This window comes from Chiloscyllium plagiosum, chromosome 14 (assembly GCF_004010195.1).
Source record: "Chiloscyllium plagiosum isolate BGI_BamShark_2017 chromosome 14, ASM401019v2, whole genome shotgun sequence".
In the NCBI taxonomy this organism is placed as follows: Eukaryota; Metazoa; Chordata; class Chondrichthyes; order Orectolobiformes; family Hemiscylliidae; genus Chiloscyllium; species Chiloscyllium plagiosum.
This window is the reverse complement of record NC_057723.1, coordinates 24,402,001-24,428,222: the sequence shown is the minus strand read 5'-3', so window position 1 is coordinate 24,428,222 and position 26,222 is coordinate 24,402,001. Positions and strand designations below refer to the sequence as shown.

At 38.5% G+C, this 26,222-nt stretch overlaps 1 protein-coding gene across 1 annotated transcript in view; it reads right to left on the bottom strand.

The window, feature by feature from the left end:
- Positions 1-351: 351 nt before the first annotated feature.
- Positions 352-26,222, bottom strand: part of gabrb2a (gamma-aminobutyric acid type A receptor subunit beta2a) — a 252,103-nt gene continuing 226,232 nt past the window's right edge. The window contains exons 6-9 of the mRNA XM_043703359.1: positions 10,227-10,364; positions 6,625-6,777; positions 5,147-5,388; positions 352-1,003 (exon numbers count right to left, since the gene is read on the bottom strand). Of these exons, the coding sequence (XP_043559294.1) occupies positions 656-1,003; positions 5,147-5,388; positions 6,625-6,777; positions 10,227-10,364 (881 nt within the window). The 3' untranslated portion in view covers positions 352-655. The remainder of the gene's footprint in view (positions 1,004-5,146; positions 5,389-6,624; positions 6,778-10,226; positions 10,365-26,222) is intronic.

Below are 26,222 nucleotides of genomic sequence, written 5' to 3'. Positions count from 1 at the left end.
ATTTTTACAAGATCTACAAGAAACAAATGTGGCATTGCAATTCTAGTTCAAAAATTGTTTTGCCAGTTTACTTTAACTTTGGGTCATTGTGAGTTCAGAGAAACAGTGATATTATTTTGTTTATGTTAATAGCAGCTCTTAATCAACCTGCATGAAATATTATCCCTCAGCTTTTAGTACGGAAGCTGGTTTGACAAACTAATATTGGCTCTTTAAGATACTTAAAATCATAGTAATACATTATTAAAATTACTACTTAATCATTAACTGAAAACTCAAAAGGAATGATTTTCTTCTCAAGTGTGAGATTATAACTTAGTAACATCGTCAATTGATCCATTCCAATTCAAATCTTTTAAACTAATATAATATTCAATGTGATATCAACATTGACTGGTCTGCTGCATATACATTAAAGCAAGATAAAAAGTGACCTCTGACATTTAAGTATGCAAGAGGCAACGATAAGCAATAAAGAAAGAGTTTCAATTAACATAAATAAAGCAATGAAAAGTTCCAATACAGCCAGCCATTAAGGAGTTAAAGTGCATGCAAAATTTGTCCTGAACAATCTCAGTTTTAAAACGATGGTTCCACTTTGTTGCAAAACAAAAAAAAAAGTGTGGAAAGACACTGTCTGTGCACATTCTTCAGCTTAATTCACATAATACAGCCAGTAGATCACATTGAAGAATCCAAAAACAAGAGGAAATATCATCCGTGACCACTTATCAATGGCATTCACATCAGTCAAATCAGGAATGTTAATTTTCAGCTGGGAAGCACGCCTTCGTAGCCTGCTCTTCTTTTGGGCCACGTGTCTTTCCAAGGCGCTTCTTCCAAAGTTGTGCCTTGACAATCCTGCCTTCCTATACTGAATTCCAGAGCTGTCATACGGCATCATGGTGCTTCTGGGATCAGTGATACCCATTGTCATCTCAGCAGCACTCATTTCATTCTTAATCTCAAGTGTGCTCAGGAGAATGTTTTCATGTGGATCCATCTAAAAATGAAAAAGAATTACAACTCTCTCTAAGGTAAGGTAACAAGCATGTTATACATTCTTCAACAATAAAACACTTTCTTTAAATTTCACAAGACTTTTCAATTGCGTAAAAATTTTTCAGTGCAGCTTTAATCTGGGTCCAAGCTTAATATTTTTAAGAAATTTCCCATGGCATGTCATTACGGTAATTTTGGACCGAACCAGTCCTGCTATATGGCTGAAATGACCTCTATGAAGTTGGAAATCACCTGTAAAGCAGTAAAAGTATAGCCTCAAAAGGAATACTGAAAGTACCAGTCTCTAACTTAGGCACAGCTGGACCTCTTCAATTTCAATGTTTAAGCTCTTTTACAGCCTGTCAGTTTCACACAGAGTGAAGAAGCATTCCCACCTGTTTACTCGTCTGCCTGACTAAGCTGTTGACAACACAGAAAATAAGTGTATTGTCTGTTAAAGCCAGAGTGGTTAACTATAGTAGTTAGTAATTGTCTGTTTGCATACAACAACTATTTGCCCAGCAGTTTTAAGAGAGTTACTTATTTCTCCACAAACCCATTGGGAAAACATGGATGCAAAAGGGATAATGTCAGAATCAGGACCCAATGACACTTTTTTAGTAGACTTAACTTTCTACAGAGACTGAAACCTTCCTGTTAAAATTTCCTCAATCAAGTATTTTGACTTGACATGCAAGCTGAATTGGAAATGTGACCTCTGCAGTAGACATAAAGTGAGAACATAGACAAACTCAAGGAAAGACAGAGAAAGGAAAAATACCAAACGGGAAATGATAAGCTGGAACAGATAGGCAAATTCTAGTCAGACCAGATCGGCTTTTCTTTGTGCTTATTTCGCTGGGGGCTATCAACAACAGAAAAAATGCATTCAACCACCACCGGTTACCTACTGGCCTGGTATATCATTTATCATTTATCATCAAGTCAAGAGGTTCAGTGAGGAAAGCATGCCAGGAGCATGAATATTGTAATGATCCCAGCTATGATAATACAGGATAAGTCAGTTATCAGGGTGAAATCTAGCTTGATAGACATAAGTTTGATTTTTGTGGTTTGTTTACCATGGTGATCAGTCACTGAACATACTCACAAACTACCAATGTACTTTTAACAAAAGATATACAAAAGAGAGAAAAAAAGCATAAACTATTTTACACCATACTGGACCTATTTCAATAAATCTCTTCGTAAATATCAGAAAAAAGATTCTTTATTTTACTTTCAACAACAACCTTACAAAAACAAACGTCAGAAGGATCATCCTGTTTCTACTTGAAGTTCCTTGTTCAGTAGGCACTTTTTTTGACATGCTTCTGCATTCATTTGATGTTATCTGCTTTAGCTAAAGAATCTTGAAACCCTTAAGATAATATAGCTCATTCTCCTTAATATGTTCCTTTAAATGGATGCATTCAGCAGCCTTTTAGGAGGCCTGCACCCTGACATCTTAAAGTATTCTGTTTCTGGAGCTTTTATCTTTCTAAAGTCTAAGTCACTCAGCATTTCATTTCTTCTGCTGAGACTATTTTGGGAACTGGTAGTCTGCACCACATCGGTACAGCTTTTTCTCCATGAAAAAAAGTCTGTACACAGATGGCTCTATTTCTCTTTCTAAAATGAAATTTGTTTCTGTTCCCCTCCTTGTTCATTAGGATATCTTGTTGCTAGGCAATAGCTCAACTTCTAAACTTGTTTTCTGAAGTACTAAAATATCTGCCTCAGGGTGTTATTTTAAAATCTCTTTTAAGTAAATGTAAACAAATCGCCACTCATGGAAGTCAAAATGAAGCTAAACTGTCTCCCCTTCCTAATACACACAATATAGAAATGTGAATCAAACCTAACGTTTCTAAATATAATAGTACGACACTTTTGAACAAAATATCTGCTGAAAATGAGGCATCAACACAGTACGACAAGTACACAGGACAATGTAAATGTTAAGCAGCAGGAGTACAATGCATACGACCAAGAAAGGAATTCCTGCAACCAATTGATCAAAGCAAACCACAACAATTATGCTGCAACCCATCATGAATGTGAGTAGACAGTTGAATTAACTAACCAGAGGAGGAAGATGTATCCTCAATACAGAGGGACCTGGCACGTCAGTGCAAAGGATGAGGCTAAAGTATTTGTTACTAGCTTGAGCAATAAGGGCAGAGTGGATGATCCACTTTGGCCTTGTTATATGATCCCCAACATCATAGATGTGAATCATCGGTTGACTTCAATTCACTCCATGTTAAAGAAATGGCAGAAGGCACTGTATATAGCAAAGGCTATGAGCCCTGACAGCTTGTCAGCTGTAGCACTGAGGTTCTTGAGAACCAGCCAAGCCTTTCCAGTATATCTGCAGCACTGGGAAGTACTTGAGAATATAGTAAATGTTATCTAATATGTAGGCTCCATAAAAAAAGAGGACACATCAAATCTGACCAATTACTGCTTCATCAGTCTATGCCCAATCATCAGTAAAGTCCATGAAGGTTGTCTTTGACAGTGGTATCAGGGAGTATACACACAGCATTAATCTGCCCACTGATGCAGCCTTGTTCTAAACATGAACAAAACATCAGAGCTAAAGTGAGAGCGACTCTTGATAACAAATTAGCATTTGATTGAGTGTGGCATCAAAAAATGTAATTGAAGTCTGTGCCAATTACGGGGAACTATATCTAGCACAAATGAAGATAGCTATGGTCTCTAATGGCAAATGAGAGTTCAAAACTGAGAAGTATATTTTCAAAGTGAGAGGAGGCAGGTTTTAAAAAGGAAATGAGGAGCAACCTTTTGCATAGTGAGTGGTGAGTGTTTGGAATGAACTGCCAGAGGAAGTGGTGGATGCAGGTACAGTTACAATGTTTAAAAGACATTTGGATAAGTATATGAATAGGAAAAGTTTGGAGGGATATGGGACAAATGCAGGCAGGTGGGATTAGTTTAGCTTGGGAACATGGTCGATGTGGATTAGTTGGACCAAAAGGTCTGTTCCCGTGCAGAATGACTCTATGACTATGAATAATCTCAGCCTCAAGATATTTTTAAAAACCCATTTACTACATTTAACTTCCTTTAACCTTTAAATAAAAGCCCCACTGCACAGACTTCATAAGTACTTGGAGCTGATTTGTGTGAAATCAGACATGCAGCACAAATTCTTTAAAGACGAATCTTAGGCCTTGTCAGCAGAGAGAATGAAGTAAGAATTTCATACTTTTTTTATATTGTGGACAGCTTTTACAAAAGTTTAAAGGCCACAAACTTAAATTCTTTGACAGTGCACAGTTCTGTTGATAGCTTGACAGTTCCAATGACTTTATCTAATTTTTACATGGATTCATGTCTACATATGACAATCTCAGGCACTTGACTTCTCCTGACCAATAGATGTATCTAAAAGGTGTTCTACCTCTTTAAGATTCCCTTTATCAATCAAAAGAACTTTGGCCATATTGGATTTCTCTGAAAGATCTAAAACTCAGAAGTCACTTCTTGGACAGTGCAGTCATGAAAATTGGATCTGATTTTTAAGTTGTAACTGACACCATGAACCACAAATAAGCAATGTACAATCAGGCCTCCATCCTCTAACGGAAATGGTGGATGTCATGCTCGGGTTGCAGGAGTTATGGAATTGGACCTCTGTCTCTATTTTGGCTAAGGTCTGTCTTTATCCAAATTCAAGATACAAGGTCAGGTGTGAAGACATTACTCTCGACTGCAGAGTGTTCTATATGAATGGCAGCTGCACATACACTGAAGCAGTCCATGCCCTTATGGAGCAAGGTCTGGACAATGTTACGATTTGGGTAAATAAGTTACAAGTGACAACATTTGTACCTAGTGGGAGCCAGACAATGACCGACAACGTAAGAGAATATAACCATCCTGTGATATTTGATGGCATTATCACAATCTATTGCCAAGATCTGACATGCAAGACTTTTGTTTTCAATTTTTGACAAACAGGTGAATATATGGAAGTATTTAATCACCATCTTTTAGAAAGTTAAATTTTGAATGACTAGAAAGAGACGAAACATAATTAGTATTACTGTGCAACTGCATTAATCACATTGCCCTTTGAAATACTTCGACACCCACTTTTTAAAGAAACTACCTTGGCTTCTGCTCTTGTCTTCTCATTGTTAGCTTTTGCTGCTTTCTCTGCAATCTTCTTTTGACGTTGTGGTCCTCTTCCAAAAAAGATGTAGTTAACCAGGGCATACTCCAACAGGGCCAAAAACACAAACACAAAGCAGCACATCAAGTACATGTCAATGGCTTTAACATAGGGGATCTTTGGAAGTGTCTCCCGCAGATGGGTGTTGATTGTGGTCATTGTAAGTACCGTAGTAATACCTGCAAAGGATTAAACAATTAACCTGAATGTGTGGTCATCAATATTTATACATTAATATTTTCATATCAGACATTAACATTTAAAATGACATAAAACTAAGAATAAAGTAATTTAAGTTGTTTAATCATTCATTCATTTATATGATCTATAGAAATGTGGTTTAAATAATGTATTAAAAATGTTGATATCAAGAAAGACAGAATATTATGTCCAATATAAATTTACTCTTTGTAAATTTTCCAATAGTTTTTTTAAACCAGTCAAAAATGAATTGTATCAGGTAGTTTAACATGAGTTTATTGTTTATTACATGTTGATAACATACCCTTTGTGTCTGTGAAATGGAAATCACCATTTCTATGGATATAAAGGTGAATTTAAAAATGTATCGATAAAAGTATATTTAGTACAAGGCTGTGAAATAGCTAACATAAATTCACCAGTGTGACTACTGCAAGATGATACAATCAATATCTGAAGTAATTCTTGATGCGGACTATTCACAATTTTGTTTTTTAGTTATGGTCGAATGAAATGACAAGCACATTATTTGACCGAAACTGTCTCCTTTAAAAACAAAATTTATGATAATGTTCAATGTTTGTACTGAATAAAATGTCGCAGAATGCAATTGCAGTTGGATTTTTAAAAAAAATTCTAACATAGTCAGAGTTCCCTGTATGCCCTAAGTGCTTTGAATTGTTATCTGAGAAAGAAAATGTATCCTGGGTTGGATGTAAATAAGACTATTAGAAATCAGTCTCTTCTGATTATGTTACTGAATGAAATGTTATCATCAAAAATAACAAAAGTGGTTGAAGTTTCACTCATAAAATTATCTGGAATATCCAAACGAGAAAAGAAACACTAAAATGACATCTTGGCAGTACATTTCTGAAACATTCACACCAGAAAATTAAGATATTTAAATAATCAAACATTTCTATTTAAATGTATACTTAGAATATAAAATGGATGTTCTTTTTCAGCAGATTGTTATTACAGAAGTTTATTCCAGAACATTTTGAGGTCTGGGTTAGGAAGTGATCACACAAAATAAATGGTTAATTTCAGCTAATGATGTCTTCAGACTGTGGTTTGCACAATTTGAGATCATAAATTTTTGATACATATTAGTTACAAAGTGAAATACACCAAGCAGAGAAAAAAAAAGTAAGGGTTGTACAAGGAATAAATAATAGCATGCTAACTTGTACGTATTTGTAAAGCCATACCTAAAGCAACTCGTGCAGCAGATGCATCATAATTAATCCAGAAAGACACCCAAGAGAGGATGGTGATCAAAATGGAGGGCATGTACGTTTGCAGAATGAAGTAACCAATATTTCGTTTAAGCTTGAAACTGAGTGACAGCCTGGGGTAAGAACCTGGGAAAAAATAGTATACAAATATTTTAACTTCTATCAGTGAGCTGAATATTAAGTGTGAGATAAATACAAATAAAACATTCCCAATGAACCAAAAGCACACAAATTTCTAACATCTTGATATTCTTAAAGCTTCTCAAATTAGAAACCACATCGTCTTTAAGTTATTTCTAAAAATGATGAATACCAGAGGGCTTGGCTTCCTTTAAAGCTGTTTCAGTAACTGGATTTTATGGCCTTCAACTGGACTTGTTTAAATGAGTGAGGTTGGGGAGAGTTGGAGGTCAGGGGGAAGCTACAATGGAGAGAAAGCATGGAAAATATGCCAGATCTTAGCCAATGTCTTTCCTACCCAACTCCAATCTGCTCCCAATAATACAGTATGGTGAGTAAGCCAGCTACTCCTCTATTCCTGTGGGTTATCATTGATCAGAAAATGAAATGGAGCAGCTGTATAAATACTGTGGCTACAAGAGCAGGTCAGAGGCTGGGAGCCTCCATACATCACCAATACAGGGTGGCAGCATTATGTATCACCTGCAAGACACACCGCAACCAACTCAATGAGTCACCTTTGACAGTGTATAGACCAGTGACTGAAAAAATTAGAGTTGAATTTAACTGTTCACACAAAGTGAGAAATAATTGGCAGTACATCAGTTGCCAATTTTACACTTACTCAATTATTCTTTCCATTGAAGTCTTAAAAACTGCTTTTACATTAATTGGACAACACTCAGGTGGAGCGATTGCTCATAATTTATCTGTAACAGATTGTTTTAGAACTCAGCATTTTTTTTGTTCATGTTGGGAATGGAGAGAGAGAGAGAGCGAGATAGAATCATGGTGCTGGAGATCAAGAATGGCTTTGGCAGTTCTGTTCCCCCAAGACCCCACAAATATAATTTCAAACTGAATTTTACTCAGCCTCTTTGTTTCTACTGCCCATGAAACAATTGGAGAGCTCCCTGACCAATTTTATTAATATCTAAAATTTCTCTATTATATTGTAATAATTTCAGATAAACAGATCAATACTTTCACAAAAGTAGTACAGGGGTCATTCAAGTTGGGGGAGTAGTGAAGAATGTAGTACAGTAGTTGGGAACAGAATGATTAGGAGATCACCATTGTTCTCCTCAACTGAGGAATAAGAGGTCTAATGGCTACCTTCTTTAACCAATGCCATTGTTATGGATGTTATTAGGGTTCGATAGCAATTTGGAATGGGAGAGGAAGAATCCATATATGTTCCATATGGATGCCAAAAGTATAAGGCAGAACTAAGAGAGATTCTGCTAAGCGAGTATAAATAACTAGGGGCTCAACTTTAAAAAAAAAAGTTTTGGATTTTGAGTTGAGCCATAAATAAATTGGCAAGCTGTAAATAAGATCAGGAAGTTGAATATGTGACCAAAGATCGCTGTGGGAAAAATGGACCTCAAATCATGAGGCATGGGCATTGTAGTGGGAAACAGAGCTAAGTGATCCCATAACAATAGATTGAAACTCTGCAGTTTCATACATTCAGTTGTGAATGATGGTGGACAATTTAAACAACTCATTGGAGGAAGAGGCTCCACAAATATTCCTATCCTCAATGATGGAAGAACCCAGCATACCAGTGCAAAAGGTAAGGTTGAAGCAATAGCAGCAACCTTCAGCCAGAAGTGCCAAGTGGATGATCCATCTTGGCCTCCTCCAGTGGTCCCCAGCATTACAGATACCAGCTTTCAGCCAATTTGATTCACTTTATATGATATCAAGAAATTGTTGGAGACACTCGATACTACAAAGACTATGGGCTCTGACATGAAGTTGTGTGCCCCAGAACTTACCTCACCTCTACGCAATCTGCTCCAATACACTTACAACACTCACATTTACCCAACAATGTGGTAAATAGCCCAGTTTTGTCCTGTCCACAAAAAAGCAGAACAAACGCAACCCAGCCAATTACTGTCCCATCTGTCTACTCTCAATCATCAGTAAAGCAATGGAAAGTATCAACAACAGTACTATCAAGCAACACCTGTTCAGCAAAAACCTGCACACTGTTGTCCAGTTTGGATTCCACCAGAACTGCTCAGCTCCTGACCTCATTACAGCCTTGGTTCAAACACAGACAAAACAGCTGAATTCTAGAAATATAGTGAGCATGACAGCAGTTAACTGGGCCTACTTGACCAAGTGTGACATCAAGGAGCCAGGGCAAAACTGGAATCATTGGAAAACTCTTCACTGTTTGGAATCATACCTGGCACATAGGAAGGTAGTTGTAGCCGTTGGAGGTCAGTTATCTCAGCTCCAGAATATCTCTGTAGAATTGCTCAGGGTAATGTCATAGGCTCAACCATCTTCAGCTGTTTCATCAATTACCTTCCCTCTATCATAAGTGGGAATGTTTGCTGACGACTATGCAATGTTTAACACCATTTGCGACTCCTCAGACACTGAAGCAGTCCATGTTCAAATGTATCAAGACCTGAAGCAATATTCAGGCTTGGGCTGATAAGTGGCAAGGAACATTCATGTCACAAAAATACCAGGTAATGACCATTACCAATAATAAACAATCTAACCACCACCCCTTGACATTCAAAGGTTTTACTATTTCCCACTAACAATATTCTGGTGACTACCTTTGACCAAAAACTCAGCTGGACTGCAATATAAATATAGTAGCTACAGGGCAGGTCAGAGACTAAGAATACTCCAATGAGTAACTCACCGTCTGACTCCTCATAGATTGTTCACCATCTATAATGCACAAGTCATGAATGTGGTGAAACACTATCTACTTGCCTGGTGAGCACAGCTCCAACAACACTCCAGAAGCTTGACATCATCCAGCACAATGCAACCAGCTTTACTGGCACCACTTCCAAAACAGTCAGTCACTCCACCACTGACACTTAGTAGCAGCAGTATGTACTATTCACAAAATGCACTACAGCAATTCACCAAAGATCCTTAGCACTTTCGAAACCCATGATCATCTAGAAGTCAAGGCCAGCAGATACATGGAAACATACCACTTTAAGTTTCCCTCCAAGTCATACACAATCCTGACTTGGAAAATGTTGCCATTCCTTGACTGTCGCTGGGCCAGAATTCTGGAATTCCCTCTCTAAAGACATTGTGTACCTACCTATAACAAATGGGCTGCAGTGGTTCAAGACAGTTCACCACCAGCTTCTCAAGGGCAACATGGGCCAGCAATAAATGCTAGCCAGCCAGCGATGCCCGCATCAAATAAGTGAATTAAAAACACTGTTCTTGTGGTCTTCCTTAAACCACATTAGGATCAATGCTCTACTTGGCTTTATGTCTTTAGTCAACTGTAATGAGTCTGGAAAAAATATTTGTGGTGTCAGATTGGTTTAACACATGATTTTGTGATGAGGAATTTGTTATTCATACATACATACAAATTCTTCATCAGATACCTGTAGAGAAAACAACATTCTTGGAAATTAGGTGATAGTCAACGATAGAAAACTGTGGCAACTCAATCTTCTCCACTCCAGTTACTGCTCGAGGAGCTCCACGCCAGTAGAATTCAATGTCATCTGTCGTGTATCCATCTGGAAGAAAATATCGTTGGTCATGTGTGATCCTTAACAAAGTTAGACATTTTAAGCCACAATTAAGATCAAACTTCTACAAATAGTATTGAATATAATATTTGCTATCTGAAGCCAGATATTGAAGATGCTACAATTTTAAAGGATTACAGCATGTTTTAAGAGATGTGTACCGCTACAATTTCTAGATTACTGGTAGTAAGTTTGCAGGACAAATAGCTCAGGGAAAATGTTAACACTTCTTTCCATCACTCACAATGAGCATAGGAATATTGGTAAAGTGACTATGTTTGAACAAAAAGGTAACTTGTCCCTTTTTAGCTTGATTATATCTATTTTGAAATTGGTGAAAAATCAGTTTTACAATGGCAGGTCTGCAATTATGATTTTTAAATTAATCTTCATTCCTTAGATTTTATCATCAATTTAAATTTAAAGACTGTGAGCTGTATTTCCCAAGTCTTAGTAAACCTACAGGTAAAGGGAACTGTTAATGGCAGGTTAGTACTTGTTCAATGCTACTTGTGATCCAGGAATATTCCCCAAAAGCAAATCTGTCATGATCTCTTTTTTTCCTATTATCTGCTGATTACTCTTACAACTGTCATTCTCTCCATCAATTATGATCTGTGATATGAGACTCCCAATAATTTTTTTGATTGTTAACACTGCGCTGGTGGTCTCTGAACAACTCTGCTATTATGCAGAGTACACTTTACCATTTAACAACTATTTAAACTTCAATTTGAATAGCTGTCAGGGTGCAAATGCATTTACTTTTAATGTGGCCCTGTTATTAGATTTGGCAGGACCACTGCACTAACAATGTTTCCTTACACTAATAATTTACCCTGCTCCCACCTTGCAAATATTCCACCCTTAATATCTTATTTATTAGTCTACTATCTCAGCGGAGCTCAACACCATTAAAATACTGTGGTAAATGTAGAATCTTATCTATTGTCACCGTCAACATCCCCAAAACAGTGAGATATTCAAAGTTTGTGCGAAGATTTGTAGCTCGGGTGCTCGTTGTTGTGGTTCTGTTCGCCGAGCTGGAAGTTTTTGTTGTAAACGTTTCGTCCCCTGGCTAGGCGACATCATCAGTGCTTGGGAGCCTCCTGCGAAGCGCTTCTTTGATGTTTCTTCCGGTGTTTATAGTGGTCTGTCCCTGCTGCTTCCGGTTGTCAGTTTCAGCTGTCCGCTGTAGTGGTTGGTATATTGGGTACAGGTCTTTGTGTTTGTTGATGGAGTTTGTGGATGAATGCCATGCCTCTAGGAATTCCCTGGCTGTTCTCTGTCTGGCTTGCCCTATGATAGTAGTGTTGTCCCAGTCGAATTCATGTTGCTTGTTGTCTGCGTGTGTGGCTACTAAGGATAGCTGGTCGTGTCGTTTCGTGGCTAGTTGATGTTCATGTATGCGGATTGTTAGCTGTCTTCCTGTTTGTCCTATATAGTGTTTAGTGCAGTCCTTGCATGGTATTTTGTACACTACGTTCGTCTTGCTCATGTTGGGTATCGACCTGGACCCAATATACCAACCACTACAGCGGACAGCTGAAACTGACAACCGGACGCGGCAGGGACAGACCACTATAAACACCGGAGGAAACATCAAAGAAGCGCTTCGCAGGAGGCTCCCAAGCACTGATGATGTCGCCTAGCCAGGGGACGAAACGTTTGCAACAAAAACTTCCAGCTCGGCAAACAGAACCACAACAACAGTGAGATATATGTGAATTGGGCAAAAAATGTGCATGGATCTATTTTTGAGGTGCTTAATCACTTGTGCAAAGAGCATAAATCAAACGCACTTGAATAAATGAGCAGGTTACTACTGTTGGTCTCAATCTTGATTTGCAACTTATCATATTGTAGCCTTAAATTTACACCGTTTAAGATGTGTTTAAAACACAGCCTTCAAAAAGAGATGCACTTCAACTATAGGCAATTGAATGTAGCAGAAGCAGAAAAATCAAGAGTCAATTTTCCAACATTGCAACAAAACTCCATAAAACCAAAGATGTAGAAGCAGAAGAAGACCATTCAGCTCATCGAGTCTACTCCACTGTTCAATCAGGTCATGGCTGGTCTGATAATTCTTAAATTCCCTTTCCTGCCTTTTTCCTATGAACCGTGAATTCTTTATTGATTAAAAATATCTATCTAAGCCTGGAATACACAGGATGACCCAGCTCTGACAGCCCTCTGTGGTAAAGAATTTCACAGATTCACTGCCCTTTGAGAGAAGAAATTCTTTTTTTTTTCAATGTGCAATCCTTCATTCTGAGATTATGTCTTCTGAAGCTAGACTCTCCCATTCTTTCAATATCTACTACACCCCTTAAGAAACTTGTACTTTTCAAAAACGTTGTCTCTCATTCTTCTAAATTCCAGTAAGTACAGGACCAACATAGTCAACTTCTTCTCACAAGACAGTCCCTTCATACCTGGTAGCAGTCCAGTGAAGCTTTTCTGGACTGCAATCCTTAGTAAGAAACCAAAAACAGTTTGCAGTCAAGAGTAGTGATAACATCTTTCTGTCCTGCAATCAGATATCCTGGCAAAATGCTGGCCAATAATAATGGAGAATGTTTGTGCCAGGAGCATCATTGCATAGGCCTGGCATTATTAGGAAGAACTTTAATAATATAACAAGGGTTGCTAAGAATTTTTACTTCAATTTCACACCATTCTCTGTGTGACCCTTAGTGAGTAATCACTACCCACTACCCTTTTGTACTTCAAGTACCAGCATTCCCAAAACATTCATTCATATATTATGCTCCCTATACAACATACTGCAACTCTTCTCCTTATTAGTAGTATCTTCACCTCCTCAGACCAATGGAACCACCACTGCCATTTTTCTTGATATGCATTTTTTCAAACCATTAAATGAACATTAACACACACCCTTCTTTCTTGAAGAAACATTGTATTCACAGGTACACAAGTGACTTGGCTAACATTAATATATTAATTATAAAGAGCATGCTTCTAGTAATGTGCTATGCTTCAATTAATTCTGAGGTAAGATGAACTATGTGTCTAGTACTTTTATACTCTCAATAACAGTGATGATATTGTGAGTATGCCTCTTAAAAGTATAATCACATAATGATTGTGACCCAAAACATCAATGCCCTTTGTCAGCACCATGTTTTGTGATGAATCCTCACCACTGCTCATTGTGTATTACAAAGTAATTGGACTCTTGGACACCATACTGTAGATTTGCTGCCACAAGCCTCCTTTTAAGTTGTGTCTGTTTTATCTAAAATAAAGGTGATGGCCTATTGGTATCATTCAGAGACGTGGGTAATGTCTTGGGCATGTAGGTTCAAATCCTGCCATGGCAGATGGTGGAGTTTGAATTCAATAATTTAAAAAAATCTGGTATTAAGATTTAAATGATGACCTTGAAATTGTTGCTAAGTTTTCCAAATAAAAAGCTAGTTCACTAATGGCCTTCAGGGAAGGGAAATCTGCCACCCTTACCTGATCTGGCCTACATGTGACTCCAGACCCACAGCAATGTGGTGGGCTTTCAAACACCCTCTACGTAATTAGGAACAGCAATAAACATTGGTCTGGCCAGTGATATCCACATCCCATTAATAATTTTTTTTAAAAAAGGAAACACCATGACAGCACTCTTTCAAGAAAAATGTTCTTGTCTTAAAATGCAAGGAATTACATGGTAGCAGTCAGGTACAAATTACATTAGTATGATATTGGTATTTTTAATGAGAATATGACACAATCTCTTTGTGATCCAGAGCTGTACTCCTCACCCAAGACTAATGGCATTATTACATAGGTGGAGTTTAATGCATTCCTTAGCATTAGCTCTTTGAGAATCAAAAATGTTACACAATATCATCCATGCTCCATGAGTGGACATCATGGCCGTCAGTCATAGAGGTATATAGCATGAAAGCAGGCCCTTCGGCCTAACTCATTCATGCCGACTGGGTTTCCTAAAATGAACTAGTCTCATTTGCCTATGTTTGGCCCATGTCCCTCTAAACCTTTCCAATATATGTACATATCCAAACATCTTCTACGTGTTGTAACTGCACCACCTCTACCACTTCTTGTGGCAGTTCGTTCCACATATGCATCACTCAGTGTGAAAAAGGTACCCCTCAGACTTTTTAAAAATATTTCCCCATACCTTAAACCTATGATCTCTAGTTTTGGACTCTCTTATCTTAGGGAAATTCACCTGATACATGCCCCTCAAAATTTGATAAACATAAGCTTCATATGTTTTAGAGGGAAAAACACCCAACCTAATCAGCTTTTCCTTATAACTCAAGTCTTCTAGTCTCAGTAATATCCCTGGAAATCATTTTTGCCCCTTTTCCTATTTTAATAACATCCTTCCTAGAGCAGAGCGACCAGAATTGTATGTAGTCCTCCAAATGTGGCCTTAGCAATGTCTCATACAGCTATAACATGACATGCCAACTCCTACACGCAATGCTCTGACCAGTACAGTTAAAAATCACGCAACACTAGCTAATAGTCCAATAGGATTGTTTAGGAGTAATAACTTTCAGAGCACTGCTCCTTTAAGGCAACTAGCATCTGATGAAGGAGCAGCACTTTGAAAGCTAGTACTTCCAAACAAACTTGTTGGTCTATAAGCTGGTGTTAGGTGATTTTTCACTTTATCAACCCCAGTCCAACACTGGCACCTCCACATCATGGCTGACCAATAAAGGCAAGCATGCCAAATGCCGCCTTCACTATGCTGATTGTAGGTGGCAGAAATGCTGTGAAAATGTGTCAGGATCAAACAATGTTTCTTGTACATAAATAGATGACAGAAGTCTATGGAAATGAGAGGCAAATGAAATGATCTTGAGGACAATGTCAGGTGAAAAGTGTGATAATTGCAGCAAAAACAGGTTGAATTAAGCATCTGAGAATAAAGATGAATTATGGGGAATGCTTGTTGCTGCGGCACCTGAGGTAGTATAGAGCTAAAGATACTGTAACAGAGACGGAAGTTCCATTGAAGTCAGGTCCTGGGTGTAATGCTCCCCAACATTCATTTATTCCAATGTTGCTCACCACTGCTGTTAAACAAATTGCCATCAGTAAGGGTGAAAGCTTTCCTCTCTTGGTTATGTCTGCACCAACATCTGCAAAACAACAATGTTTTTGCTTTTTCATCACTTCATTAATGGGAAATCAGCAAACAGCTGCCACCTGCATCTTCTCTTTCTCACCTATTCAATCAGTGGGAGGCCAATTAAAATCACAGAATGATGATGACAAATTATGTGCATACCTTCCCAGCTAAAGTTTCTGATGTTGACCATGCCATCATACATAACTTATTTGCAAAGTGGAAATGAGAGAAATCTAGTTCCCACTCATTTTTGTTCTTTATGGCTAACTTATGATTCCTGGGGCTGTGAGGCAGCAACAAGCATTCCCCCATAATTCATCTTTATTCTCAGATGCTTAATTCAACCTGTTTTTGCTGCAATTATCACACTTTTCACTTGACATTGTCCTCAAGATCATTTCATTTGCCTCTCATTTCCACAAATATATGGGAAAGAAAATCTCTGTAATGCCATCTGAACTCATTGCTGAGTTCAAACATCCCATTTTCACTCAACCTAGAGTCTTATAGTGCAATAGGTACAAATTTTAAAAATAGACATCAATGATGTGACATTGTAAAGACTACAACTTGTTGTTATTAATTTTTGATTGTTGACTAAAATGGGGGAAAAAAATTAAAACCAAGGAATGTGTAAGGAAATGCCGCATTTTTAAAGACAAGCTACTGGAATTCACTGTGAGTTGTGTTTACACTTTTGGCAAACAGTGGGGGAGGGGAGATAATAAGACACAGCACTTTGGCGTGTGCACAAAATGAGATTTGTCCAGCAACAGATTGCTGACTGGTTTGTGCAATTGTGATCAGTTGAGCATGCAAGAAGCCATCAACCTCATGACAATTCTCTAGCTCATGGGCATGTGAACAATTTGGGTGTTTACAATAGGGGGAGAGAAATCTCTGATCTACTAAAGAAACAGGTCCAGTGTCTCTCTGCCTCCAAGCAAAGTCAATTGAAGCCTGAAGAAAACTACTTTTTTTTCTGACAAGTTGATGTGAGTTGTGGCCTTTAACCACTAACTAAGAGACTTTGTAATTAGTGTACCAGTTGCCTAATGCCATTTTCTAAGAAATGTAAGAGTCTGAAGAAAAAGATCAGAGGACAGACTGTCTTTGGAAGCAAAAGGAATTTCTCATCAATCCTGTGAACTGTCTTGTCCCAGTGAATTTTCCTCTGTCCATAACATCACTTTTTTTTGTCTCTGTCTGTTTGTATGTGTGTAGAAGTTTTAAAAAAGGGATATAAAGTTTTAACCAGCAAGTTTATATGTTGATATGATTTGGAGGAGTTGATGTTGGACTGGGGTGAACAAAGTTAAAAAATCACACAACACCAGCTTGTGGTCCAAAAGGTTTATTTGGAGACACTAGCTTTCGAAGCGTTGTTTCTTCATCAGGTGGTGTTGATAGTTTGTAGATTTGTTTACCTGTAGATGGAACTAGTTTATTTATAATAAGCAATCGTTCTTGTTAAGTACAGGAGCCTGGTCACAGTTTTCTGCTAACGTGATTCCAAACATAAAAATTGCAGATTTTGTGCATTTTGATTAATTATTTAACTTTTGCAGCAACCCTAAGAAATCCAGAGTCAATGCACTTTCCCAAGTAAATCATAATTATGTCCGATCTAATATTTGTAATCTGCAAATTGTTTCATAATCATAACTAACCATGACCAGTTCTCTCTTTACGAACAGCTGTAGATTGGTGATTAGCCTTTACCTTCAGCAGGTTATTTATACAAATGAGGTGAAACCTATGTTAGATACGAGTAATATGATACTGAAGCATCCCACCAGTTTTTATTACAAGTCCTGGTATCAACATATATTCATTACAATCACAGACACTTTTTATCTCATACTAAGCAATTTAAACTGCAGCATGCTCCCCTCAGCACATAATGCTGCAAGACAGAAGACTCACTAAGATGGAGACTGAGACCTTTATGCCATCATGTACAATCATAGTCTCTTAATAGTATAATGAATTCTTGCTGTGAGATATAACACAACAATAAACACTTTTGAAGGTCTCTTGAGGTATATAAAATTGAAACTGTAAAGTTACTTGAGTGCCCTGCATTCTAAAAATTGCCAGGTTGGTAAATTGCAAAATCTCTTGGCTTACCTTCCTTGGGTCTGAAAATTCAAGTAATTGAAAATGCTGTATTCTGACTGTGTTTGAACAGTAATCATTCAGACTCTATTGAGAATATTATGAACTTTTGGAACATTTGTCGGTATTGTAAGTGTTTATTGGTTTGAGCTAAAATAGTGATTCATTACCAATTTTGCAATAGAATCAAGAAAACTTGCTTGACTGTTGCTGAATCTATGGCAGAATGACAACTCAACAGAATTTCCTTATACTGAAATAGGGAACTGCACCCAAGCATAATTTACAGCTCCTTCACAGTAATTAAACAAACTTGTTTAAGACTTATTTCAATTAACAGAATATGCCCTATTATTCAAACATTTAAACATACATGTGCTCAACTGTATCAACAAATGAATATACATTACAGAACTCTCTTAAATAGAAAAGCAAAGCCCTCCTATATCTCTCCATTATTTGTTGGACATTATCTTGAAAATCTGCCGAGTCGATTTGAGGGATTAAACTCATGACTTCTTGTAACAATATGGAGCAGGTTGTATCACTGAGTCACATGACTAATGTTAGTTCAACTCCAGTACACTTCTAAAATCATTTTGTTATGACAATATTGGCTTCAGAATCAGACAATAATATTTATGTAATTTCTATGTGATGAAATCCACAGATACTAGATTATGATCCAGACTGACTGGTCTTTGCCTTTTAGCAATTTAGCAATAAAGAATGGAATTTCTCTGCATCCAGCAGAAGAATTCTTAAATATAAAAGAGTTTCACTTTTTTTAAACACCCGATTAATAGATTTTGTTTTCTCAAATGTATTATTAATTCTAATTTGTGTAAATTGCTGAGTTAATTAATGTCAAAGGAAATTTAGATACCTAATCCAGTTAGGTAATGCAACAATTACATGCATTAATTAAATTTAGACACAAATTTAGAAAATAACCCAGCAAACATACCAAATACTATGTGAATAGTTCAAATAATTTAAGGTTCCAAATTGACAATGATAATTCTAACATTAGTTAACACTTAGTTTATTTTGTTAATATGAACATAACTTTAAAGTTATAAATAATTGATCTGTTTTTTGGTACAGGTAGGGTTATAAGTAAAACAATTTGTGTTTTAACACCATGAGTATCACATTATATATGTAATAGCACCACATTGTACTGGCATTGAGAAAGACAGGTGACCACTGAGTTCACTATGTCTAACAACTTGGGAGTTGAAGTGTCTCTTTCCAATACTGAAGAATCCACATGACAATCTGGAAATCACCAGATGGTTTGATGCTGAACCAGAATGACCATGTTTTTAAAGATAGCAGATGGGATGAATAATTGGAAGAGATTCAACTTCACACAAACACATGTACAGATTCATATCACCCTTATTTCATAACTGATATGATGAGGGTGAAATTAGTAATCAAACAACACCATTAGAGTTTGAGACAACTACACAAAGATGTTTTCCCATTACACCTTCTTACTACATGCATGAGGTAAAATATAGGATCAGTAACCCAATGATGTAGCTGAATGGTGTAAATTAGTACATTTTTATTTTAATAATTTATTAGAATCCAAACATGAAATAAATCTGAAGGTAGATATCTCAATCAGGTTTGAGCAGTCTGGGCTACACAGCAAATTAGATTTTCAGTTTAATTAGGAGAATGCACAGAACTAGAATCACCTGCTGCAGAGAAAATTGCCTACTGTGGAAAGTTTAAAAAGATTGACACCAGTTCAAAAGAGTGCAGATTTAAGTTTCTCTTTAGAGATGATGAGACCCAAAAAAAATGTTTGACTATGAATAGATAACGTCCTTATTTTGATGTACTCATCATCCTTTCTTCATTAAAGCAATATCTAAACACTCAAAAGCATTTTCATTCACAGTCATTTGAGGCAATTAATTAATGTATTTGCTCAAAGGCAGGTAGGGAGCTTGGAAGTCTGAAAAGCAAATTCTGTTCCTTCCACCCATGACCCTCCCTCTCCTGTCACCAGTGCCTCACGCCATGACAATCTTAGACTTAGAGTTGACATTGTACTAGCAGCAGCACTCATTTCCTTGGTGGTGCTGCTGAACAATTAAGAACTGCCAATCTCTTTGGCTCTTGGCTCTTAGGACTTTTGCCCCAGGTCCTTAATGCTGAAACAAGACATGCAAACAAAGGAAAATGTGCTCCTTGCTTCAGGAACCGGGACCTAAAGTTGCTAGTAGTGGAGCTGATGGAGAGAAAAGCAGTTTTTTTACCTTCAGACTGCCAAACAGGGCATACTGTATTTTGCTTTCTGGTCATGTTGATAACAGTTGGAGACCATAGTGTGACTGGCAGTCCTGGATGGCAATGTCTGAAATGTTGTACAGAAATGCTTTTTAAATTTGTCACCAATACCATGAATGCGAAATGTCAGGACAGAGGTGCGCACTACTGACTCCACTGCAAGAAGAGAGTTCGGAGGTAGCTGCTTGTGTAATTACTACAAACAAAACAGGCCCACAACTGTGCTAAGAAGTCCAAGTGGTGGTGGTGGGGGGCGGAGCAATCAACCTAGTAAGCTTCATTGTGTCATGCTACGCTGCTCTGTTATGTACTACAGTGGTGACTCTACCTTAATCTCCACAAATGTTTCTCCTTATTTGACAACTTATTCCCTCTCTTTTCTTATTTCGGCACTAGTGGCACATAACATACCTTTATGAGGAAGTGCTGAGTTCTGGAGACCCTTGGCTTCAAATTCACCTTTCAGGAAGGAGCCTCTGAACCAAGGCCTTCACTTTCCCTCTCCACCAACTTAGAGTACCGATCAACCTGAACATTTTTCTAGATTGGAAAGAAATCTGATAAACACAATTCTGATATGTATCTGCAGCTGGACATCCAAGGTCTTTGGCACTCAAAGACTGTGAGAGATCAGGCATGTGCTCAGCCCCTGGCAGAAGACAATCCCATGATTTCAGTCATTAATGACATTGTCAAAATGCACAAAGTCTGAATCTAGCTCATGTGTACTGTAAATGGGTTTCAATTAGATTATCACTTTTGTTTTGCACTGAACAATGCTGTCATGCTTCCATGGATGGCTTGCATCATCAGTGGTTTGGTTCTTATCTATATCTTCATCCTCAAAAGATTGCTGTAATCCCCCAATTCTTCTGCAATCAGGATATTTTCCCTTTCTTGGCTACTATTTTAAGGACACAATGCCACAATGATGCTGCACACCTAACCTGGACTATATTCAAAGGTTTTGTTGGAAGCGACCCAAGCATCAAAACTACATTTTAAGGAGGCCTCGACTCTGTCCAACAAAAATACAGGCTTGCATATCACAGACTATGTCTTTATTTACTTACAGTTCAATGTGCAAATTAGGTATCTTTCAGCCTTAGCCATGGAATATATTTATAAAATGAAAAACCTTGGATGATGTTTTTGAAGTATGTTTGTTGGGTTAGATTTGTTTTGCTGAATGACAGAGAGGCAATTAGTGAGCACAATATAGTTGCCATGAATGTTTGAGGCCATAATGCTTATGTGCATTCCTCGACAATGTTGGTGAAGTGCAAATGAAACAAGACTGCATTATTGAATCATTGCAGTCATAATTAACCTCCGATTCCAAATTTTGTTTTGGTTCCTAAAGAGAAAACAGTAACCTATTTTGTATATTTTAGAGTCATAGAGATGTACAGCATGGAAACAGACCTTTCGATCCAACTCATTCATGCCAACCAGATAGCCAAAAGTAATCTAGTCTCATTTGCCAGCACTTGGCCCATATCCCTCTAAACCCTTCCTATTCAAATACCCATTCAGATACCTTTTAAATGCTGTAATTGCACCAGCCTCCATTACTTCCTCTGACAGCTCATTCCATCAATGCACCATCCTCTGTGTGAAAAAGTTGCCCCTTAGGTTCTTTTAAAATCTTTCCCCTCTCACCCCAAACCTATGCCCTCTAGTTCAGGACTCCCCCATCTCAAGAAAAATACCCTTTCTATTTACCCTATCCAACTCCCTCATGCTTTTATACAGCTCTATAATGTCACTCCTCGGCCTCCTATGCTCCAGGGAAAACAGCCCCACCCTATTTAACTTCTCGCTATAGCTCAAACTCTCCAACCCTGGCAACATCCTTGTAAATCTTTTCTGAGTCCTTTTGCATGCATCAGACATTGTTTGCAGTTGTTGTGTAGCTGAGGTTCGATCTAATAACACTAGTTTCCAAATTTGTGTTAAGAGTGAGTTGCAGGCTCTACTTGAAATGCAAGATGATCCATCCATCCTTCATGTGCTGTTGTCTCTGTGCCTACTATGACCTATTAACCCCCCACCTCCCCCTTGATTTTCTGTTCAGCCCTTTTATTAAACGACTATTGTCCACAATTTACAACCAAGAACCAATGTCATTGCAAACTACCATGCTCCTGTTGGCTCTATACTCCCACCATGTAGAGAATGGAGTTATTGTGACTTATGACAACCATTCCTGCCCCCTCCCCATCTAAATTGCACCTCCTTTAACTGTAATCATGCCCTAAGTGATCCAGTGCAATGAGCCCCATCCTTAGACTTTAGTTGTTCAGGACTCTAGCTGTTCACAATATACATTAACAATTTGGATGAAGTAATTGAACAAACAGGAAGCAAAGGGTTGGAGTAAACAGGTCCTTTATACAGCGGCAGACACGGATGAGTGGGGTAGTGCAGGGTTCATGCTGGGACCCAGCTGTTCACAATATACATTAATGATTTGGACATAGGAATTGAATGCAATATCTCCAAATTTGCAGAAAATGCTAAGTTGGGTGGCATTGCGTGCTGCAGGATGGATGCACAGAGGCTGCAGGGTGACTTGGATACGCTGGCTGAGTAGGCAAATACTTGGCAAATGTAATATAATGTGAATAACTATGACGTTATCCACTTGGGTGGCAAAAACTGGAAGGAAGATTATTATCTGAATGGTGGCATTTTAGGAAAAGGTGAAGTGCAACAAAACCCGGGTGTCATGGTGAAACAGTCGATGAAGGTCAGCATGCAGGTGCAGCAGATGAATGAGTAAAGTTAATGGTAGGCTGGCCTTCATAGTGAGATGATTTGAGTACAGGAGTAGGGTTGTCTTGCTACAGTTATACAGTGCCTTGGTGAGGCCACACCTTGAGTATTGTGTGCAGTTTTGATCTACTAGTCTGAGGAAGGACATTCTATCAATTGAGGGAATTCAGCAAAGGTTCACCAGACGGAGTCCTGGGATGGCAGGACTGACATATGAAGAAAGATTGGATCAACTAAGCTTGTACTCCCTGGGATCTTATAGAAACACATAAAATCCTGATGGGACAGGACAGACTGGATCTGGGAAGAATGTTCCCAATGTTGGCAAAGTCCAGAACTAGGGGTCACCGTTTAAGAATAATAGATAATCCATTTGGGACTAGGATGAGGAAGAATTTCTTCACTCAGAGCTATGAAATTGTGGAATTGTCCACCACAGAAAGCTGTTTGAGCCAGTTTGTCAGATATATTCAAGAAGGAGCTGGACTTGGTCCTTGTAGCTAAAGAAATCAAGATTAGATTAGATTATATTAAACAGGCCCTTCGGCCCAACAAGTCCACACCGACCCGCCGAAGCGAAACCCACCCATACCCCTACATTTACCCCTTTACCTAACACTACAGGCAATTTAGTATGGCCAATTCACCTGGCCCTGCACATCTTTTGGACTGTGGGAGGAAACCGGAGCACCCGGAGGAAACCCACGCAGACACGGGGAGAACGTGCAAACTCCACACAGTCAGTCGCCTGAGGTGGGAATTGAACCCAGGTCTCTGGCGCTGTGAGGCAGCAGTGCTAACCACTGTGCCACCGTGCCGCCCACAAATCAAGGGGTATGGAGAGAAAACCAAAGTGGAATACTGAAATTTCATGACCAGCCATGAACATATTGAATGGTGGTGCAGGCTCGAAGGGTCAATTTTCTTGCACCTTATAGGGGTGACCTTATAGAGGGGCATGGATAGAATAAATAGACAAGATCTTTTCCCTGGGGTAGGGGAATCCAGAATTAGAGGGCATAGGTTTAGGGGGTGAGAAGGAAAAAATATAAAAGACACCCAAAGGGCAACTTTTTCACACAGAGGATGGTGCGTGTATGGAATGAGCTGCCAGAGGAAGTAGTGGAGGCTAGTACAATTACAGCATTTAAAAGGTATCCGGATGGGTATATGGATAGGAAGGGTTTAGAGGGATATGGGCCAAGTGCTGGCAAATGAGACTAGATTGGGTTAGGATATTGGTCGCCATGGACGAATTGGACTGAAGGGTCTGTTTCCATGCTGTACATCTCTTTGACTCTATGACGTATTTTCATTGTTTCTATGTTCACATGGACTGTTCAATACTAAGCCCGAAGCTCTATAACCATCACTGAAAAAGATCTTACGATTAATTGTGGCCCATCCCTTACCACTAACACCACCCAGCATTACTGACTTGGCAGGACACTCCCAACTCAGGCACAACTCAGATTGATATGTCTAAAGCACCCACCTAACTCACATACCTGCATTGCCAGACTGGTTTTCGTTGATCTACAGAACTGATCAGTCACAAGAATCTGAAAAGACAGAGATCCCTGGACTCTGGTCAAATCAAGTGTGTGATAGCCATGGTCAACCCTTGGACAAGAATCAAATGATTGACTTTGACGGTACCTCTGCTGTAGTTCCCACTGACCCAATAAGGGCAGCTCACCTTTGACTTTGCCATTGCTTGAAACACATGCACTGTATTTGCTGTATAAGTTGTTTGTTCATACTGCAGGTATAATGTTGATATAATCCAGTACCATACAGCAAGATGTCCACTCATTTGATGATTCACTGCTCCTCACTGTTACAAGATATATGCCTTTCCCTCTGCATTAAAAATAAATGAACGTCTCAAAGGCTGACAGCCTGTAACTGAGCACTGAAGACCTTGTTTACTAAAAATCAATGCAAGCTGAGAGAATTGTCACAGTCATGCTGCAAAAGGGAAATATTCCAAAACTTTGGTTGAGGTAAATTCGTTCTGACCAGAAGGATTGCAAAGACTGAGGCTTGATTTTATAACCATTGCAATATATTTTCCTTGGTTCCTCTCTTTTAAAGACTAGAATACTGAATGGACTCACAAACTCTTAAAATTCACCTGTACCCATGTTTTTGTTTTTGCTGCTGTTTACCTATTATTTACCTATCTATGCTACTTAACTCTGTGATCTGCCTGTAGTGCTCACAAGACAAAACTTTTCACTGTGCCTCAGTACACACAACAATAAATTCAATTCAATTCAGAAGCATTCATGGGGAATATGTTGATTTAGAGGTTAATTCTTTAGAGTTTTTCAAGTGCTTCCATAAGTATTTTGCATAATGTTGCAAAATGACTAATATGTGTTCAAGGCTCTGAAGTGTTGCTTAATCATTGGGAAAGGGGAGGTATTGAAAGCACACAAAAAATGAAAACTTCAACTCTGAATTTACTTTTAGTAGATTGTGTTTTCAAATCTAAACTAGTAGTCTCAGACTATGTTTCATCCAGCACTTGATTCCTTATTAAGATAGTCTTCAAAAATAATACCTGTTCACAATTGTGTTCCTCTTTACTGAATGTTTTTTCATTGTTAATCTATTCCATCTTGGAAACTGCAGGCAAATTTAAAGTTTCATATACTACTCACAACCCTGAGGCTATATTTGTAACCTTAATGTCTCTTGCAACTATTCAGTTGTCGCATCATTGAGTCAGCCCAGGATGTCAGCTATGGTCAGTTAGTTGTTTGGTGCAAGGATCTGTGTTCTAGCAATCTGGAGATTTGGGCAATGGTCAGTCCTGCACATCATGTTCAACCAGTCCAAGGACTGCAGGTAAGGAATTTGGAGAGCAACGGAGACATCAGTCTGGGGACTGTGCTGTGATCAATTAAGGCTGTCCTCAAAACTCAGTCTGAAGATTGGGCCACAACCTGCCATGAGGGATTGGCAGTTAATGAAAAGAAGGCCTATCAGGTGCAATCCATTCAGTGCAGTGGAAAATGAGAAATTTATGCTTAGGGATGGCCTGCATTATGCTGTGATGCTGAGAGGAAAATGACAGCAAAGGGGACAGGGAAGCAACTTCAATATAAGCGTAGAATCTGATTCAGCTTATGAGACAATAGACAATAGGTGCAGGAGTAGGCCATTCTGCCCTTCGAGCCTGCACCACCATTCAATATGATCATGGCTGATTATCCTCAATCAATATCCTGTTCCTGCCTTATCTCCATAACCCTTGATTCCACTATCCTTGAGAGCTCTATCCAACTCTTTCTTAAATGAATCCAGAGACTGGGCCTCCACTGCCCTCTGGGCAGAGCATTCCCACACAGCCACCACTCTCTGAGTGAAGACGTTTCTCCTCATCTCTGTCCTAAATGGTCTACCCCGTATTTTTAAGCTGTGTCCTCTGGTTCAGCACTCACCCATCAGCGGAAACATGTTTCCTGCCTCCAGAGGGTCCAATCCTTTAATAATCT